The sequence below is a fragment of the Scyliorhinus torazame genome, chromosome 31, assembly GCF_047496885.1.
Source record: "Scyliorhinus torazame isolate Kashiwa2021f chromosome 31, sScyTor2.1, whole genome shotgun sequence".
NCBI classification, from domain to species: Eukaryota; Metazoa; Chordata; class Chondrichthyes; order Carcharhiniformes; family Scyliorhinidae; genus Scyliorhinus; species Scyliorhinus torazame.
This window is the reverse complement of record NC_092737.1, coordinates 19554781-19575019: the sequence shown is the minus strand read 5'-3', so window position 1 is coordinate 19575019 and position 20239 is coordinate 19554781. Positions and strand designations below refer to the sequence as shown.

Sequence of the window (20239 nt, the reverse complement as noted above, 5' to 3'; positions counted from 1 at the left end):
TATTGAGCGGGGAGCTGGTTTAATCTGGGGGGGCTGTTTCGGGTGTATATTGAGCGGGGTGCTGGTTTAATCTGGGAGGGGCTGTTACGGTTGTATATTGAGCGGGGAGCTGGTTTAATCTGGGAGGTGGCTGTTTCGGTTGTATATTGAGCGGGGTGCTGGTTTAATCTGGGGGGGCTGTTTCGGGTGTATATTGAGCGGGGAGCTGGTTTAATCTGGGGGGGGGCTGTTTCGGGTGTATATTGAGCGGGGTGCTGGTTTAATCTGGGAGGGGCTGTGTCGGTTGTATATTGAGCGCGGTGCTGGTTTAATCTGGGGGGGGCTGTTTCGGTTGTATATTGAGCGGGGAGCTGGTTTAATCTGGGAGGGGCATTTTCGGTTGTATATTGAGCGGGGAGCTGGTTTAATCTGGGAGGGGCTGTTTCGGTTGTATATTGAGCGGGGTGCTGGTTTAATCTGGGAGGGGCTGTTTCGGTTGTATATTGAGCGGGGAGCTGGTTTAATCTGGGGGGGGCTGTTTCGGTTGTATATTGAGCGGGGAGCTGGTTTAATCTGGGAGGGGCTGTTTCGGGTGTATATTGAGCGGGGAGCTGGTTTAATCTGGGAGGGGCTGTTTCGGTTGTATATTGAGCGGGGAGCTGGTTTAATCTGGGGGGGGCTGTTTCGGTTGTATATTGAGCGGAGAGCTGGTTTAATCTGGGGGGGCTGTTTCGGTTGTATATTGAGCGGGGAGCTGGTTTAATCTGGGGGGGCTGTTTCGGGTGTATATTGAGCGGGGAGCTGGTTTAATCTGGGGGGCCTGTTTCGGTTGTATATTGAGCGGAGAGCTGGTTTAATCTGGGAGGGGCTGTTTCGGTTGTATATTGAGCGGGGAGCTGGTTTAATCTGGGAGGGGCTGTTTCGGTTGTATATTGAGCGGGGAGCTGGTTTAATCTGGGGGGGGCTGTTTCGGTTGTATATTGAGCGGAGAGCTGGTTTAATCTGGGGGGGCTGTTTCGGTTGTATATTGAGCGGGGAGCTGGTTTAATCTGGGGGGGGCTGTTTCGGGTGTATATTGAGCGGGGAGCTGGTTTAATCTGGGGGGCCTGTTTCGGTTGTATATTGAGCGGAGAGCTGGTTTAATCTGGGAGGGGCTGTTTCGGTTGTATATTGAGCGGGGAGCTGGTTTAATCTGGGAGGGGCTGTCTCGGTTGTATATTGAGCGGAGAGCTGGTTTAATCTGGGAGGGGCTGTTTCGGTTGTATATTGAGCGGAGAGCTGGTTTAATCTGGGAGGGGCTGTTTCGGTTGTATATTGAGCGGAGAGCTGGTTTAATCTGGGAGGGGCTGTTTCGGTTGTATATTGAGCGGAGAGCTGGTTTAATCTGGGAGGGGCTGTTTCGGTTGTATATTGAGCGGGGAGCTGGTTTAATCTGGGAGGGGCTGTTTCGGTTGTATATTGAGCGGGTGCTGGTTTAATCTGGGAGGGGCTGTTTCCGTTGTATATTGAGCGGGTGCTGGTTTAATCTGGGGGGCCTGTTTCTGGTGTATATTGAGCGGGGAGCTGGTTTAATCTGGGGGGGCTGTTTCGGGTGTATATTGAGCGGGGAGCTGGTTTAATCTGGGGGGGCTGTTTCGGGTGTATATTGAGCGGGGAGCTGGTTTAATCTGGGGGGGCTGTTTCGGGTGTATATTGAGCGGGGAGCTGGTTTAATCTGGGGGGCCTGTTTCGGTTGTATATTGAGCGGAGAGCTGGTTTAATCTGGGAGGGGCTGTTTCGGTTGTATATTGAGCGGGTAGCTGGTTTAATCTGGGGGGGGGCTGTTTCGGTTGTATATTGAGCGGGGAGCTGGTTTAATCTGGGAGGGGCTGTTTCGGTTGTATATTGAGCGGGGTGCTGGTTTAATCTGGGATGGGCTGTTTCGGTTGTATATTGAGCGGGTGCTGGTTTAATCTGGGGGGGGCTGTTTCGGGTGTATATTGAGCGGGGTGCTGGTTTAATCTGGGGGGGCTGTTTCGGTTGTATATTGAGCGGGTGCTGGTTTAATCTGGGGGGGGCTGTTTCGGTTGTATATTGAGCGGGGAGCTGGTTTAATCTGGGGGGGGCTGTTTCGGTTGTATATTGAGCGGGTGCTGGTTTAATCTGGGAGGGGCTGTTTCGGGTGTATATTGAGCGGGGAGCTGGTTTAATCTGGGGGGGGCTGTTTCGGTTGTATATTGAGCGGGTGCTGGTTTAATCTGGGAGGGGCTGTTTCGGGTGAAAATTGAGCGGGGAGCTGGTTTAATCTGGGGGGGCTGTTTCGGGTGTATATTGAGCGGGTGCTGGTTTAATCTGGGAGGGGCTGTTTCGGTTGTATATTGAGCGAGGAGCGGGTTTAATCTGGGAGGGGCTGTTTCGGTTGTATATTGAGCGGGTGCTGGTTTAATCTGGGAGGGGCTGTTTTGGTTGTATATTGAGCGGGTGCTGGTTTAATCTGGGAGGGGCTGTTTCGGGTGTATATTGAGCGGGGAGCTGGTTTAATCTGGGAGGGGCTGTTTCGTTTGTATATTGAGCGCGGTGCTGGTTTAATCTGGGAGGGGCTGTTTCGGTTGTATATTGAGCGGGGAGCTGGTTTAATCTGGGAGGGGCTGTTTCGGTTGTATATTGAGCGGGGAGCTGGTTTAATCTGGGAGGGGCTGTTTCGTTTGTATATTGAGCGCGGTGCTGGTTTAATCTGGGGGGGCTGTTTCGGTTGTATATTGAGCGGGGAGCTGGTTTAATCTGGGAGGGGCTGTTTCGGGTGTATATTGAGCGGGTGCTGGTTTAATCTGGGAGGGGCTGTTTCGTTTGTATATTGAGCGGGTGCTGGTTTAATCTGGGAGGGGCTGTTTCGGTTGTATATTGAGCGGGGAGCTGGTTTAATCTGGGAGGGGCTGTTTCGTTTGTATATTGAGCGGGGAGCTGGTTTAATCTGGGAGGGGCTGTTTCGGGTGTATATTGAGCGGGGAGCTGGTTTAATCTGGGAGGGGCTGTTTCGGGTGTATATTGAGCGGGGAGCTGGTTTAATCTGGGAGGGGCTGTTTCGGTTGTATATTGAGCGGGGAGCTGGTTTAATCTGGGAGGGGCTGTTTCGGGTGTATATTGAGCGGGGAGCTGGTTTAATCTGGGAGGGGCTGTTTCGGGTGTATATTGAGCGGGGAGCTGGTTTAATCTGGGAGGGGCTGTTTCGGTTGTATATTGAGCGGGGAGCTGGTTTAATCTGGGGGGGCTGTTTCGGTTGTATATTGAGCGGGGAGCTGGTTTAATCTGGAGGGGCTGTTTCGGGTGTATATTGAGCGGGGAGCTGGTTTAATCTGGGGGGGCTGTTTCGGGTGTATATTGAGCGGGGTGCTGGTTTAATCTGGGAGGGGCTGTTTCGGGTGTATATTGAGCGGGTGCTGGTTTAATCTGGGAGGGGCTGTTTCGGTTGTATATTGAGCGGGGAGCTGGTTTAATCTGGGAGGGGCTGTTTCGGTTGTATATTGAGCGGGGAGCTGGTTTAATCTGGGAGGGGCTGTTTCGGTTGTATATTGAGCGGGGAGCTGGTTTAATCTGGGAGGGGCTGTTTCGGGTGTATATTGAGCGGGGTGCTGGTTTAATCTGGGAGGGGCTGTTTCGGGTGTATATTGAGCGCGGTGCTGGTTTAATCTGGGGGGTCTGTTTCGGGTGTATATTGAGCGGGGAGCTGGTTTAATCTGGAGGGGCTGTTTCGTTTGTATATTGAGCGCGGTGCTGGTTTAATCTGGGAGGGGCTGTTTCGGGTGTATATTGAGCGGGGAGCTGGTTTAATCTGGGGGGGGCTGTTTCGGGTGTATATTGAGCGGGGAGATGGTTTAATCTGGGAGGGGCTGTTTCGGTTGTATATTGAGCGGGGAGCTGGTTTAATCTGGGAGGGGCTGTTTCGGTTGTATATTGAGTGGGGAGCTGGTTTAATCTGGGAGGGGCTGTTTCGGGTGTATATTGAGCGGGGAGCTGGTTTAATCTGGGGGGGCTGTTTCGGTTGTATATTGAGCGGGGAGCTGGTTTAATCTGGGGGGGGCTGTTTCGGTTGTATATTGAGCGGGGAGCTGGTTTAATCTGGGAGGGGCTGTTTCGTTTGTATATTGAGCGGGTGCTGGTTTAATCTGGGAGGGGCTGTTTCGGTTGTATATTGAGCGGGGAGCTGGTTTAATCTGGGAGGGGCTGTTTCGTTTGTATATTGAGCGGGTGCTGGTTTAATCTGGGAGGGGCTGTTTCGTTTGTATATTGAGCGGGGAGCTGGTTTAATCTGGGAGGGGCTGTTTCGTTTGTATATTGAGCGGGGAGCTGGTTTAATCTGGGGGGGCTGTTTCGGGTGTATATTGAGCGGGTGCTGGTTTAATATGGGAGGGGCTGTTTCGGGTGTATATTGAGCGGGTGCTGGTTTAATCTGGGAGGGGCTGTTTCGGGTGTATATTGAGCGGGGAGCTGGTTTAATCTGGGAGGGGCTGTTTCGTTTGTATATTGAGCGCGGTGCTGGTTTAATCTGGGAGGGGCTGTTTCGGTTGTATATTGAGCGGGGAGCTGGTTTAATCTGGGGGGGGCTGTTTCGGTTGTATATTGAGCGGGGAGCTGGTTTAATCTGGGGGGGCTGTTTCGGGTGTATATTGAGCGGGGAGCTGGTTTAATCTGGGGGGGGCTGTTTCGGTTGTATATTGAGCGCGGTGCTGGTTTAATCTGGGAGGGGGCTGTTTCGGTTGTATATTGAGCGGGGAGCTGGTTTAATCTGGGAGGGGCTGTTTCGGGTGTATATTGAGCGGCGAGCTGGTTTAATCTGGGGGGGCTGTTTCGGGTGTATATTGAGTGGGGAGCTGGTTTAATCTGGGGGGGCTGTTTCGGTTGTATATTGAGCGGGGTGCTGGTTTAATCTGGGGGGGCTGTTTCGGTTGTATATTGAGCGGGGTGCTGGTTTAATCTGGGGGGGCTGTTTCGGTTGTATATTGAGCGGTCAGCTGGTTTAATCTGGGAGGGGCTGTTTCGGTTGTATATTGAGCGGGAGCTGGTTTAATCTGGGAGGGGCTGTTTCGGTTGTATATTGAGCGGGGAGCTGGTTTAATCTGGGGGGGCTGTTTCGGGTGTATATTGAGCGGGGAGCTGGTTTAATCTGGGGGGGTCTGTTTCGGGTGTATATTGAGCGGGGAGCTGGTTTAATCTGGGGGGGTCTGTTTCGGGTGTATATTGAGCGGGGTGCTGGTTTAATCTGGGAGGGGCTGTTTCGGTTGTATATTGAGCGGGGAGCTGGTTTAATCTGGGAGGGGCTGTTTCGGTTGTATATTGAGCGGGGAGCTGGTTTAATCTGGGGGGGCTGTTTCGGGTGTATATTGAGCGGGGAGCTGGTTTAATCTGGGGGGGGCTGTTTCGGGTGTACATTGAGCGGGGAGCTGGTTTAATCTGGGGGGGGCTGTTTCGGGTGTATATTGAGCGGGGAGCTGGTTTAATCTGGGGGGGCTGTTTCGGGTGTATATTGAGCGGGGAGTTGGTTTAATCTGGGAGGGGCTGTTTCGGGTGTATATTGAGCGGGGAGCTGGTTTAATCTGGGAGGGGCCGTTTCGGTTGTATATTGAGCAGGGAGCTGGTTTAATCTGGGGGGCTGTTTCGGGTGTATATTGAGCGGGGAGCTGGTTTAATCTGGAGGGGCTGTTTCGGTTGTATATTGAGCGGGGAGCTGGTTTAATCTGGGGGGGCTGTTTCGGTTGTATATTGAGCAGGGAGCTGGTTTAATCTGGGAGGGGCTGTTTCGGGTGTATATTGAGCGGGGAGCTGGTTTAATCTGGGAGGGGCTGTTTCGGTTGTATATTGAGCGGGGAGCTGGTTTAATCTGGGAGGGGCTGTTTCGGGTGTATATTGAGTGGGGTGCTGGTTTAATCTGGGAGGGGCTGTTTCGGGTGTATATTGAGCGGGGAGCTGGTTTAATCTGGGGGGGGGCTGTTTCGGTTGTATATTGAGCGGGGAGCTGGTTTAATCTGGGGGGGCTGTTTCGGTTGTATATTGAGCGGGGAGCTGGTTTAATCTGGGAGGGGCTGATTCGGTTGTATATTGAGCGGGGAGCTGGTTTAATCTGGAGGGGCTGTTTCGGTTGTATATTGAGCGGGGAGCTGGTTTAATCTGGGGGGGGCTGTTTCGGGTGTATATTGAGCGGGGAGCTGGTTTAATCTGGGGGGGCTGTTTCGGTTGTATATTGAGCGGGTAGCTGGTTTAATCTGGGGGGGCTGTTTCGGTTGTATATTGAGCGGGGAGCTGGTTTAATCTGGGAGGGGCCGTTTCGGTTGTATATTGAGCGGGGAGCTGGTTTAATCTGGGAGGGGCTGTTTCGGTTGTATATTGAGCGGGTGCTGGTTTAATCTGGGAGGGGCTGTTTCGGTTGTATATTGAGTGGGGAGCTGGTTTAATCTGGGAGGGGCTGTTTCGGGTGTATATTGAGCGGGTGCTGGTTTAATCTGGGAGGGGCTGTTTCGGGTGTATATTGAGCGGGGAGCTGGTTTAATCTGGGAGGGGCTGTTTCGTTTGTATATTGAGCGGGTGCTGGTTTAATCTGGGAGGGGCTGTTTCGGTTGTATATTGAGCGGGGAGCTGGTTTAATCTGGGAGGGGCTGTTTCGTTTGTATATTGAGCGGGTGCTGGTTTAATCTGGGAGGGGCTGTTTCGTTTGTATATTGAGCGGGGAGCTGGTTTAATCTGGGAGGGGCTGTTTCGTTTGTATATTGAGCGGGGAGCTGGTTTAATCTGGGGGGGCTGTTTCGGGTGTATATTGAGCGGGTGCTGGTTTAATATGGGAGGGGCTGTTTCGGGTGTATATTGAGCGGGTGCTGGTTTAATCTGGGAGGGGCTGTTTCGGGTGTATATTGAGCGCGGTGCTGGTTTAATCTGGGAGGGGCTGTTTCGGTTGTATATTGAGCGGGGTGCTGGTTTAATCTGGGGGGGGCTGTTTCGGGTGTATATTGAGCGGGGAGCTGGTTTAATCTGGGAGGGGCTGTTTCGTTTGTATATTGAGCGCGGTGCTGGTTTAATCTGGGAGGGGCTGTTTCGGTTGTATATTGAGCGGGGAGCTGGTTTAATCTGGGGGGGGCTGTTTCGGTTGTATATTGAGCGGGGAGCTGGTTTAATCTGGGGGGGCTGTTTCGGGTGTATATTGAGCGGGGAGCTGGTTTAATCTGGGGGGGGCTGTTTCGGTTGTATATTGAGCGCGGTGCTGGTTTAATCTGGGAGGGGGCTGTTTCGGTTGTATATTGAGCGGGGAGCTGGTTTAATCTGGGAGGGGCTGTTTCGGGTGTATATTGAGCGGCGAGCTGGTTTAATCTGGGGGGGCTGTTTCGGGTGTATATTGAGTGGGGAGCTGGTTTAATCTGGGGGGGCTGTTTCGGTTGTATATTGAGCAGGGTGCTGGTTTAATCTGGGGGGGCTGTTTCGGTTGTATATTGAGCGGGGTGCTGGTTTAATCTGGGGGGGCTGTTTCGGTTGTATATTGAGCGGTGAGCTGGTTTAATCTGGGAGGGGCTGTTTCGGTTGTATATTGAGCGGGAGCTGGTTTAATCTGGGAGGGGCTGTTTCGGTTGTATATTGAGCGGGGAGCTGGTTTAATCTGGGGGGGCTGTTTCGGGTGTATATTGAGCGGGGAGCTGGTTTAATCTGGGGGGGTCTGTTTCGGGTGTATATTGAGCGGGGAGCTGGTTTAATCTGGGGGGGTCTGTTTCGGGTGTATATTGAGCGGGGTGCTGGTTTAATCTGGGAGGGGCTGTTTCGGTTGTATATTGAGCGGGGAGCTGGTTTAATCTGGGAGGGGCTGTTTCGGTTGTATATTGAGCGGGGAGCTGGTTTAATCTGGGGGGCTGTTTCGGGTGTATATTGAGCGGGGAGCTGGTTTAATCTGGGGGGGGCTGTTTCGGGTGTACATTGAGCGGGGAGCTGGTTTAATCTGGGGGGGGCTGTTTCGGGTGTATATTGAGCGGGGAGCTGGTTTAATCTGGGGGGGCTGTTTCGGGTGTATATTGAGCGGGGAGTTGGTTTAATCTGGGAGGGGCTGTTTCGGGTGTATATTGAGCGGGGAGCTGGTTTAATCTGGGAGGGGCCGTTTCGGTTGTATATTGAGCAGGGAGCTGGTTTAATCTGGGGGGCTGTTTCGGGTGTATATTGAGCGGGGAGCTGGTTTAATCTGGAGGGGCTGTTTCGGTTGTATATTGAGCGGGGAGCTGGTTTAATCTGGGGGGGCTGTTTCGGTTGTATATTGAGCAGGGAGCTGGTTTAATCTGGGAGGGGCTGTTTCGGGTGTATATTGAGCGGGGAGCTGGTTTAATCTGGGAGGGGCTGTTTCGGTTGTATATTGAGCGGGGAGCTGGTTTAATCTGGGAGGGGCTGTTTCGGGTGTATATTGAGTGGGGTGCTGGTTTAATCTGGGAGGGGCTGTTTCGGGTGTATATTGAGCGGGGAGCTGGTTTAATCTGGGGGGGGGCTGTTTCGGTTGTATATTGAGCGGGGAGCTGGTTTAATCTGGGGGGGCTGTTTCGGTTGTATATTGAGCGGGGAGCTGGTTTAATCTGGGAGGGGCTGATTCGGTTGTATATTGAGCGGGGAGCTGGTTTAATCTGGAGGGGCTGTTTCGGTTGTATATTGAGCGGGGAGCTGGTTTAATCTGGGGGGGGCTGTTTCGGGTGTATATTGAGCGGGGAGCTGGTTTAATCTGGGGGGGCTGTTTCGGTTGTATATTGAGCGGGTAGCTGGTTTAATCTGGGGGGGCTGTTTCGGTTGTATATTGAGCGGGGGGCTGGTTTAATCTGGGAGGGGCCGTTTCGGTTGTATATTGAGCGGGGAGCTGGTTTAATCTGGGAGGGGCTGTTTCGGTTGTATATTGAGCGGGTGCTGGTTTAATCTGGGAGGGGCTGTTTCGGTTGTATATTGAGTGGGGAGCTGGTTTAATCTGGGAGGGGCTGTTTCGGGTGTATATTGAGCGGGTGCTGGTTTAATCTGGGAGGGGCTGTTTCGGGTGTATATTGAGCGGGTGCTGGTTTAATCTGGGAGGGGCTGTTTCGGTTGTATATTGAGCGGGGAGCTGGTTTAATCTGGGGGGGCTGTTTCGGTTGTATATTGAGCGGGGAGCTGGTTTAATCTGGGGGGGGGGCTGTTTCGGTTGTATATTGAGCGGGGAGCTGGTTTAATCTGGGGGGGCTGTTTCGGTTGTATATTGAGCGGGGAGCTGGTTTAATCTGGGGGGGGCTGTTTCGCGTGTATATTGAGCGGGGTGCTGGTTTAATCTGGGGGGGGCTGTTTCAGGTGTATATTGAGCGGGGAGCTGGTTTAATCTGGGAGGGGCTGTTTTGGTTGTATATTGAGCGGGGAGCGGGTTTAATCTGGGGGGGCTGTTTCGGTTGTATATTGAGCGGGGAGCTGGTTTAATCTGGGGGGGCTGTTTCGGTTGTATATTGAGCGGGGTGCTGGTTTAATCTGGGGGGGCTGTTTCGGTTGTATATTGAGCGGGGAGCTGGTTTAATCTGGGAGGGGCTGTTTCGGGTGTATATTGAGCGGGGAGCTGGTTTAATCTGGGGGGGGGCTGTTTCGGTTGTACATTGAGCGGGGTGCTGGTTTAATCTGGGAGCGGCTGTTTCGGTTGTATATTGAGCGGGGAGCTGGTTTAATCTGGGGGGGGGCTGTTTCGGTTGTATATTGAGCGGGGAGCTGGTTTAATCTGGGAGGGGCTGTTTCGGTTGTATATTGAGCGGGGAGCTGGTTTAATCTGGAGGGGCTGTTTCGGTTGTATATTGAGCGGGGAGCTGGTTTAATCTGGGGGGGCTGTTTCGGTTGTATATTGAGCAGGGAGCTGGTTTAATCTGGGGGGGCTGTTTCGGGTGTATATTGAGCAGGGAGCTGGTTTAATCTGGGAGGGGCTGTTTCGGGTGTATATTGAGCAGGGAGCTGGTTTAATCTGGGGGGGGCTGTTTCGGTTGTATATTGAGCAGGGAGCTGGTTTAATCTGGGAGGGGCTGTTTCGGGTGTATATTGAGCAGGGAGCTGGTTTAATCTGGGAGGGGCTGTTTCGGGTGTATATTGAGCGGGGAGCTGGTTTAATCTGGGAGGGGCTGTTTCGGTTGTATATTGAGCGGGGAGCTGGTTTAATCTGGGAGGGGCTGTTTCGGGTGTATATTGAGCGGGGTGCTGGTTTAATCTGGGAGGGGCTGTTTCGGGTGTATATTGAGCGGGGAGCTGGTTTAATCTGGGGGGGGGCTGTTTCGGTTGTATATTGAGCGGGGAGCTGGTTTAATCTGGGGGGGCTGTTTCGGTTGTATATTGAGCGGGGAGCTGGTTTAATCTGGGAGGGGCTGATTCGGTTGTATATTGAGCGGGGAGCTGGTTTAATCTGGAGGGGCTGTTTCGGTTGTATATTGAGCGGGGAGCTGGTTTAATCTGGGGGGGGCTGTTTCGGGTGTATATTGAGCGGGGAGCTGGTTTAATCTGGGGGGGCTGTTTCGGTTGTATATTGAGCGGGTAGCTGGTTTAATCTGGGGGGGCTGTTTCGGTTGTATATTGAGCGGGGAGCTGGTTTAATCTGGGAGGGGCCGTTTCGGTTGTATATTGAGCGGGGAGCTGGTTTAATCTGGGAGGGGCTGTTTCGGTTGTATATTGAGCGGGTGCTGGTTTAATCTGGGAGGGGCTGTTTCGGTTGTATATTGAGTGGGGAGCTGGTTTAATCTGGGAGGGGCTGTTTCGGGTGTATATTGAGCGGGTGCTGGTTTAATCTGGGAGGGGCTGTTTCGGGTGTATATTGAGCGGGTGCTGGTTTAATCTGGGAGGGGCTGTTTCGGTTGTATATTGAGCGGGGAGCTGGTTTAATCTGGGGGGGCTGTTTCGGTTGTATATTGAGCGGGGAGCTGGTTTAATCTGGGGGGGGGCTGTTTCGGTTGTATATTGAGCGGGGAGCTGGTTTAATCTGGGGGGGCTGTTTCGGTTGTATATTGAGCGGGGAGCTGGTTTAATCTGGGGGGGGCTGTTTCGCGTGTATATTGAGCGGGGTGCTGGTTTAATCTGGGGGGGCTGTTTCAGGTGTATATTGAGCGGGGAGCTGGTTTAATCTGGGAGGGGCTGTTTTGGTTGTATATTGAGCGGGGAGCGGGTTTAATCTGGGGGGGCTGTTTCGGTTGTATATTGAGCGGGGAGCTGGTTTAATCTGGGGGGGCTGTTTCGGTTGTATATTGAGCGGGGTGCTGGTTTAATCTGGGGGGGCTGTTTCGGTTGTATATTGAGCGGGGAGCTGGTTTAATCTGGGAGGGGCTGTTTCGGGTGTATATTGAGCGGGGAGCTGGTTTAATCTGGGAGGGGCTGTTTCGGTTGTATATTGAGCGGGGAGCTGGTTTAATCTGGGGGGGGGCTGTTTCGGTTGTATATTGAGCGGGGAGCTGGTTTAATCTGGGAGGGGCTGTTTCGGTTGTATATTGAGCGGGGAGCTGGTTTAATCTGGGGGGGGGGCTGTTTCGGTTGTATATTGAGCGGGGAGCTGGTTTAATCTGGGGGGGGGCTGTTTCGGTTGTATATTGAGCGGGGAGCTGGTTTAATCTGGGAGGGGCTGTTTCGGGTGTATATTGAGTGGGGAGCTGGTTTAATCTGGGGGGGGCTGTTTCGGGTGTATATTGAGCGGGGAGCTGGTTTAATCTGGGAGGGGCTGTTTCGGTTGTATATTGAGCGGGGAGCTGGTTTAATCTGGGGGGGGGCTGTTTCGGGTGTATATTGAGCGGGGAGCTGGTTTAATCTGGGAGGGGCTGTTTCGGTTGTATATTGAGCGGGGAGCTGGTTTAATCTGGGAGGGGCTGTTTCGGGAGTATATTGAGCGGGGAGCTGGTTTAATCTGGGAGGGGCTGTTTCGGTTGTATATTGAGCGGGGAGCTGGTTTAATCTGGGAGGGGCTGTTTCGGTTGTATATTGAGCGGGGTGCTGGTTTAATCTGGGGGGCGCTGTTTCGGTTGTATATTGAGCGGGGTGCTGGTTTAATCTGGGAGGGGCTGTTTCGGGTGTATATTGAGCGGGGAGCTGGTTTAATCTGGGAGGGGCTGTTTCGGGTGTATATTGAGCGGGGAGCTGGTTTAATCTGGGGGGGCTGTTTCGGGTGTATATTGAGCGGGGAGCTGGTTTAATCTGGGAGGGGCTGTTTCGGGTGTATATTGAGCGGGGAGCTGGTTTAATCTGTGGGGGCTGTTTCGGTTGTATATTGAGCGGGGAGCTGGTTTAATCTGGGAGGGGCTGTTTCGGGAGTATATTGAGCGGGGAGCTGGTTTAATCTGGGAGGGGCTGTTTCGGTTGTATATTGAGCGGGGTGCTGGTTTAATCTGGGAGGGGCTGTTTCGGTTGTATATTGAGCGGGGAGCTGGTTTAATCTGGGAGGGGGCTGTTTCGGGTGTATTTTGAGCGGGGAGCTGGTTTAATCTGGGGGGGCTGTTCCGGTTGTATATTGAGCGGGGAGCTGGTTTAATCTGGGGGGGCTGTTTCGGGTGTATATTGAGCGGGGAGCTGGTTTAATCTGTGGGGGCTGTTTCGGGTGTATATTGAGCGGGGAGCTGGTTTAATCTGTGGGGGCTGTTTCGGTTGTATATTGAGCGGGGAGCTGGTTTAATCTGGGGGGGCTGTTTCGGGTGTATATTGAGCGGGGAGCTGGTTTAATCTGTGGGGGCTGTTTCGGGTGTATATTGAGCGGGGAGCTGGTTTAATCTGGGGGGGGCTGTTTCGGTTGTATATTGAGCGGGGAGCTGGTTTAATCTGGGAGGGGCTGTTTTGGTTGTATATTGAGCGTTGAGCTGGTTTAATCTGGGAGGGGCTGTTTCGGGTGTATATTGAGCGGGGAGCTGGTTTAATCTGGGAGGGGCTGTTTTGGTTGTATATTGAGCGTTGAGCTTGTTTAATCTGGGAGGGGCTGTTTCGGGTGTATATTGAGCGGGGAGCTGGTTTAATCTGGGAGGGGCTGTTTCGGGTGTATATTGAGCGGGGAGCTGGTTTAATCTGGGAGGGGCTGTTTTGGTTGTATATTGAGCGTTGAGCTGGTTTAATCTGGGAGGGGCTGTTTCGGGTGTATATTGAGCGGGGAGCTGGTTTAATCTGGGGGGGCTGTTTCGGGTGTATATTGAGCGTTGAGCTGGTTTAATCTGGGAGGGGCTGTTTCGGGTGTATATTGAGCGGGGAGCTGGTTTAATCTGTGGGGGCTGTTTCGGGTGTATATTGAGCGGGGAGCTGGTTTAATCTGGGAGGGGCTGTTTTGGTTTGTTTATCGTTTTGTTGAAAAGGTGGCGAATAAAAAGATTTAATTTAAAAAAACGCGATTCACGAAGGTCGATCTGATTGCGGGCGTCTGACCTGTTTCGAAGGATTGGTCACAAGCGGTGTTTCCTCTGATGGGGCGAGGGGACCCAGGGGTCAGTGAAAACTTGGCTCCCTCCATCCAGCCCTCACTCAATCAAATCCTCTCCGTATTCTCCTCCTCCCCACCCCTGGCCGTCGCAATGATGTCCCCACGATGCCATTGGCTCTGTATCGTCAGTCATTCCCCGCTTGTACTGATCCCGACACCTCTGTCCCGTTCGGGGGTTCCCACACTCGGACCCTCCAAGCTGCCGCCTCCCAGCGCCCGCCATTGGGGATGGCGGCCCCCCCCCGGAGCAGCCTGAATCATTGTTGCACTTTTTCTTTTTCCTGTCCCAGGATGGGGGCCACCTTCTTTGTCCAGCCCCTGGACCTGGTGAAGAACCGCATGCAGCTGAGCGGCCAAGGCGGGCGGTCGAAAGAGTACAAGACCAGCTTTCACGCCCTCTCCAACATCCTGAAGGCTGAGGGGGTCCGAGGGATCTACACTGGGTAAGCGAGCGGCCTCGTGCCCCCTGTGGGCGTGAACTGATGAACTGATGTAGCGCACTGACCAGCACCCCCTCCTCCCCCCAAAAAAAAAACGTCTGGGGCTGTGACTATCACAGTGATTGTCCCCTGAATGCCGGCCGGCTGTTCGGCGAGGGCAGGCATCGTCCCAATCCTGACTTGACGCCCCCCCTCTCCCCTGTGCACACCTCTGCTGCCGGATGGGGTGCGGGCTGGCACCCTCGAGGATCAGGGCACTGGGATTTATACCGAAGCTCACATCTGGCCTCCACACCCAGCCTGAGAGGCCCCCCCCCCCCGTAACCCTCTCTTTCAGTCCCGGCTACTTTGTGACACTTACCCCCACCGACAGCTGCTCCTCCCAGCAACGAGAAGGACGGACCTTTCTTGCAAAATTCCGCTCCCGCCTATACGTAAAGCCCTCCTCACGCTGCAGCCTGAACCCCAGATCATCCGCGTGGCCACCGGATTCCCGGAATACCTCCCCGGGGTGAGCGCTACCGCCACCGTTGCCAGCGCCCGCTATCCCGACCTCTTACCGGACCCCGCTTCCATCCGCACCCACAAAGCCTCCATCTCCACCCCCCAGCCCTGCACCTTCTCTGCATTCGCCGCTCGGTGATAGCGCCACAGATTCGGAAGAGCCCCTTCCGGAGCGCCGCCTTCCTTGCCCTCGCCACCTTCCCTGCCCACACAGAGGACGAGACCCAGCCCATCCACCCCTCGAAAAAGATGCCTGTAGCAAAAAGACCGGCAGACACTGGAACAGAAACCGTGACGAAATATTCATCTCGGCTGGCTGCACCTGGCCAACCAATGACAAAGGAGACCATCCCATTACCCCACATCCTCCCCACCAGACTCGTTAAGCTTACGGATCCCCCCCCCCCCCCCCTCCCCCCCGGGACCCTGGCGCTGTGAAGCCACAGTGCTATCCACCTGTGCTACCGTGCTGCCCTAAATCCCACGCTACCTGCACCCCTCGAGTCCCTAAAATGAGTTGCCGCCACCCTAAGTGGCAACCCCTCCACTCCGTGACTGCGTCCCATTCGTCCGCACATAAGCTGTCAGATCCTTGTATAGTAAGAAGTCTTACAACACCATGTTAAAGTCCCAACACATTTGTTTCAAATCACTAGTGATTCCTGTTGGACTTTAACCTGGTGTTGTGAGACTTCTTACCGTGCTCACCCCAGTCCAACGCCGGCATCTCCACATAATGGCCTTGTACAGCAGTTCAACCCAAGCCACAAACTTAGGCCCAATCCCAAACCTCTCCAGTACCACATTGATACCTCCACTCAACTCTTGTCAAACACCTTCTACACATCGTAACGCCACCACTGCCTCTCACTCCCTGCCCCCTGCCGGAGAAAGTGCTGCATTCAGCAGTTGCCTGCCCTTGACCCGGCCTGACGCTCTCTTTCTCCCTCCCCCGCCGCAGCCTCTCTGCCGGTTTGCTTCGACAGGCCACCTACACGACGACCCGCCTGGGGATCTACACCATCCTCTTCGAGAAACTCACCAAAGCCGACGGGACTCCGCCCAACTTCTTCCTCAAAGCCGGCATCGGGATGACGGCGGGCGCGATCGGCGCCTTCGTGGGGACTCCGGCCGAGGTGTCGCTGATCAGGATGACCGCTGACGGCAGGTGCGTACCCAAAACGGCAAGAGGGGTAAGGCCGTGAGACCCGGTATTGTCGGAAACGAGCGAGCAGGTCAGGCAGCAGCCTGGGGAGGGAGAAACCGTGAACATGTCAGCTCGGGATCCTTCCGTCGGAGAAGGAAGATATAAAGGAGACATCGGGCGCGATTCTCCACTCCCGCGCCGGTTGGGAGAACCGCCTGGGCCGCCAAAATTTCCGGGGACGCTGGTCCGACGCCCTCACTCGATTCTCCCGAGCGGCGGGAACGGCCCGGTCGGGTTTCGCAGGCCGGAGAATCGCCGGAGACACCCAAAATGGCGATTCTCCGGCACCCCCGCGATTCTGAGGCCCGGACGGGCCGAGCGGCCAGGCCAAAACGGCGGGTTCCCCCCCCGGCGCCGTCCACACCTGGTCGTCGCCGTCGTGGGCGGTGCGTGAACGCTGGGGGGGGCGGCCTGTGGGGTGGGGGGGGGATCCTGCACCGGGCTTCACCTGGAATGTGGGGTGGCCCGCGATCGGTGCCCACCGATCGTCGGGCCGTCCTCTCTGAAGGAGGACCTCCTTCCTTCCGCGGCCCCGCAAGATCCATCCCCCATCTTCTTGCGGGGCGGATTTAGAGAGGACGGCAACCTCTCTAAAGCAACCTCTCTCGGGCGACAAGGCCTGGCGCGTGTAGATGACGCGGCCCAATCCTGGCCCATTGTCAAGGCCTGAATCGGTCGGGACCGGGGCCGTTCCGCGCCGTCGTGAACCTCGACGGCATTCACGCCGGCGCGGCCACTTCGGCGTGGGAGTGGAGAATCCCGCCCATCCAGTCAAAATTTTTTGCCTTGGACTCATCAGGACAGAACACCAAATTTCAAAGGGAGCAACAAATTGCACTGCATGTGGAAATGGCGCTGGTTGGTTGGCAAGTTAACTGATGGTCGAGGCGTCGCCATGGAGAGCAGAGGACAACAGCTCCCTGGTGTGTGCGCGACGAATCGCTCCCGACAGCGGGCTCACGTTTTTTCACAAAAGCTTAAAGGCTGTTCTCCTCCGAGCGAAAAAGGCCAAGAGAAGCGTTGTCGTTGTTCAAGGTCATGAAAGTTTGAGATCGAGCAAATAAAGATAAACTGTTTCCCCCTGGCTGAAGGGTGAATAACCAGCCGGCACATCTGGTGAAAGTACCGATAGCCACATACCCACTGAGGGAGGCTCGAGCAGAATGGTCCCATGTTCTCTGGCGTTTAGCAGAGTGAGAGCTGATCTCGATGAAAGGTGTAAAATTCGTAGAGGGCTTGACAGGATAGGTGCTGTGTCCCCCCCCCCCCCCCCCGGGCGGTTAGTCTAGAATACGGGATCATAGTCTGAAGAGTATATTTAAGCTCGATGATGTTTGGACACGAAAGCAGTTGCGGAATTATGGAGGGCGGGTGAGAAAGTGGAGTTGAGTTTGATATTCTTTTACGGGATGTGGGCGTCGCTGGCCGGGCCCAGCATTTGTTACCCAACCCTAATTGCCCTTTGGGAAGGTGGTGGGGAGCTGCCGACTTGAGCCGCTGCAGTCCCTGAGGTGTAGGTACACCCACAGTGCTGTTAGGGAGGGAGGGGATTTTGACCCAGCGACAGTGAAAGAACGGCCGATATATTTCCCAGTCGGGGCGGTGAGTGACTCGGAGGGGAACCTCCAGGCGGTGGGGTTCCCAGGTATCTGCTGCCCTTGTCCTTCTAGATGGTAGAGGTCGTGGGTTTGGAAGGTGCTGCCTGAGGAACCTTCGTGAGTTGCTGCCGTGCATCTTGTAGACGGTGCACACGGCTGCCACTGTGCGTCGGTGGTGGAGGGAGTGAATGTTTGGGGAAGGGGGGAGCAATCAAGCGGGGCTGCTTTGTCCTGGATGGTGTCGAGCTTCTTGAGTGTTGTTGGAGCTGCGCTCATCCAGGCAAGTGGAGAGTATTCCCTCACACTCCTTTTAAAAAAAAAAAAAAAAAAAAATTTAGAGTACCCGATTCTCTTTTCCAATTCAGGGGCAATTTAGCGCGGCCAATCCACCTATCCTGCACATCTTGGGGAGGGTGCCCTTTTGGGGGGTCGGTGCAGGCTCGATGGGCCGAACGGCTTCCTTCTGCACTCCTGGGTTTCTATGAACCTGCACATCTTTGGACTGTGGGAGGAAACCGGAGCACCCGGTGGAAACCCACGCAGACACGGGGGAGAACGTGCAGACTCCGCACAGGCAGTGACCCAGGGCCGGGATCGAACCCGGATTCCTGGCACCATGAGGCACCAGTGTTTTCTAGTCTAAATTTCGAGTACCCAATTCATTTTCTCCAATTCAGGGGCAATTTAGCGCGGCCAATCCACCTACCCTGCACACCTTTGGGTTGTGGGGGCGAAACCCACGTAGACACGGGGAGAATGTGCAAACATAGGGGCTGGTTTAGCACACTGGGCTAAATCGCTGGCTTTTAAAGCCGACCAAGGCGGGCCAGCAGCACGGTTCGATTCCTGTACCGGCCTCCCCGAACAGGCGCCGGAATGTGGCGACTAGGGGCTTTTCACAGTAACTTCGTTTGAAGCCTACTTGTGACAATAAGCGATTTTCATTTCATTTTCAACTCCATACGGACAGTGACCCGGGGCCGGGATCAAACCCGGGTCCTTTATTCCATGACACTCCTGACTTGTGCCTTGTAGATGGTGGACAGGCTTTGGGGGGGGGGGGGTCAGGAGGTGAGTTACTCTCCGCAGGATTCCCAGCCTCTGACCTGCTCTGGTAGCCACAGTATTAATGTGGCTGGGTCCAGTTCAGTTTCTAATCAATGGTAACCCCCAGGATGTTGATCAGGGGCCTACAGCTCTGACCTTCTCCTCCGAAGACAGACATAATATCTGATTCACGTCTCCGCCATTTTGTTATTTCCCCAATATCGTTTCTGCAACCGCAGCCTCCGTGGAACCCAGGCTTTCTTTAGCTACTCTCCTCCCTTTTTAAATCTCCGCTAAGCTCGAGCAATCTTTATCCAGCTGTGTGGGGCTTGATTTAATTGGCGGCGATGCGCGTGAACAGCCTTTTCAAGAACCGCCTCCCTCAACTTGAAAACCGGTCTCTCTCTCTCTCTCTCGCTCTAGGTTACCTGTCGGCCAACGTCGGGGGTACACAAACGTGTTCAACGCACTCGTTCGCATTACCCGCGAAGAGGGGCTTATCACACTCTGGCGGGTGAGTTAACCGAACGTGGTGGCAGTGTCCGGGTACGGGTGGGTCGTTTAGGAACGAGGTTCCTTTCCGCTCGAAGGGTTGTGAATATTTGGCGTCCTGCGCCCCAGAGGGCCATGGGTGTTCTGCATCTCCAAGAGCGGGGGCCGACAGATCCTCGGGCACGCGGGGGGGGGGGAGGATATAGGAAAGGGGGTTGTGATCGAAGGTCAGTTCCAAACCTGTTTAATGGGACAGCAGGCTTGAGGGCCCGAATGCTCCAGCTCCCGTTTCTCCTACTCCTCCGTAGAATCCCAACAGTGCAGAAGGAGGCCATTCGGCCCGTCGAGTCTGCGCCGGCCCTCTGAGAAACCCCTACCGGGGCCCCCTCTCCCACCCTATCCCCATAACCCCACCGAAGCTGCACATCTCTGGAGTGTGGGAGGAAACCGGAGCACCCGGAGGAAACCCACGCAGACACGGCGGGGGGGGGGGGGGGGGGAGAGAAGACACGCAAACTGCACACGGACAGTCACCCCAGACCGGAATCGAACCCGGGTCCCTGGCGCTGTGAGGCAGCAATGCTAACCCACCGTGCCACCTATGCACAGGGCCACCTTTCCCCCCCTAAGCAAGTTCATTAGAAGATGGGGAACATCCGCCACCTCTAAGCCGAACCAATCAAACCTTATAATCATCTTCAAAAAAACAAAATGGTCACTCAATATGGGGGTCTTGCCACGCGCAATCAAGCGACGGAATGTACTCCACCATAACGGCGGCGACACCTCAGTGGCCGTGCTGAGGGTGTGAAGGGCGCTACGTGAATGCAGGTCTCGGGTGTGTTTTGTTGCTGACTGCCGCGGGTTCTGACTCTCACTAACTCGCACCCTCCTCACTGGCTGTCTCCAGGGTTGTGTCCCGACAATGACACGAGCGGTGGTGGTGAATGCAGCCCAGCTGGCGTCGTACTCTCAGTCCAAGCAATTCCTCCTGGGGCTCGGTGAGATCAACCGCTTTCGCTGCCTGTCGCTCTCCGCTTCTTTCATCTCAACCTGGTGTTTCCCCCCCCCCCCACACACACACACACACACACATACACACACAGGGGCTCTGATGTGGCGAGGGCACTGAGCTATCAGCCTTCACACATCGCCCTACAACTAAAAAAAACAGCTACTGGGATGTGGGGCTGTACCTGTCCTGGGAATGTTTGATGGGGTCAGTGTAGAGGGAGCTTTACTCTGTATCTAACCCCGTGCTGTACCTGTCCTGGGAGTGTTTGATGGGGACAGTGTAGAGGGAGCTTTACTCTGTATCTAACCCCGTGCTGTACCTGTCCTGGGAGTGTTTGATGGGGACAGTGTAGAGGGAGCTTTACTCTGTATCTAACCCCGTGCTGTACCTGTCCTGGGAGTGTTTGATGGGGACAGTGTAGAGGGAGCTTTACTCTATATCTAACCCCGTGCTGTACCTGCCCTGGGAGTGTTTGATGGGGACAGTGTAGAGGGAGCTTTACTCTGTATCAAACCCTGTGCTGTACCTGTCCTGGGAGAGTTT

The 20239-nt window shown here is 54.5% G+C and overlaps 1 protein-coding gene across 1 annotated transcript in view; it reads left to right on the top strand.

The window, feature by feature from the left end:
• LOC140404747 (mitochondrial 2-oxoglutarate/malate carrier protein) overlaps nucleotides 1-20239 on the top strand; it is an 84300-nt gene that overhangs the window by 50034 nt on the left and 14027 nt on the right. The window contains exons 2-5 of the mRNA XM_072493458.1: nucleotides 13684-13836; nucleotides 15299-15505; nucleotides 18613-18703; nucleotides 19592-19682. Coding sequence (XP_072349559.1) covers nucleotides 13684-13836; nucleotides 15299-15505; nucleotides 18613-18703; nucleotides 19592-19682 — 542 coding nt within the window. The remainder of the gene's footprint in view (nucleotides 1-13683; nucleotides 13837-15298; nucleotides 15506-18612; nucleotides 18704-19591; nucleotides 19683-20239) is intronic.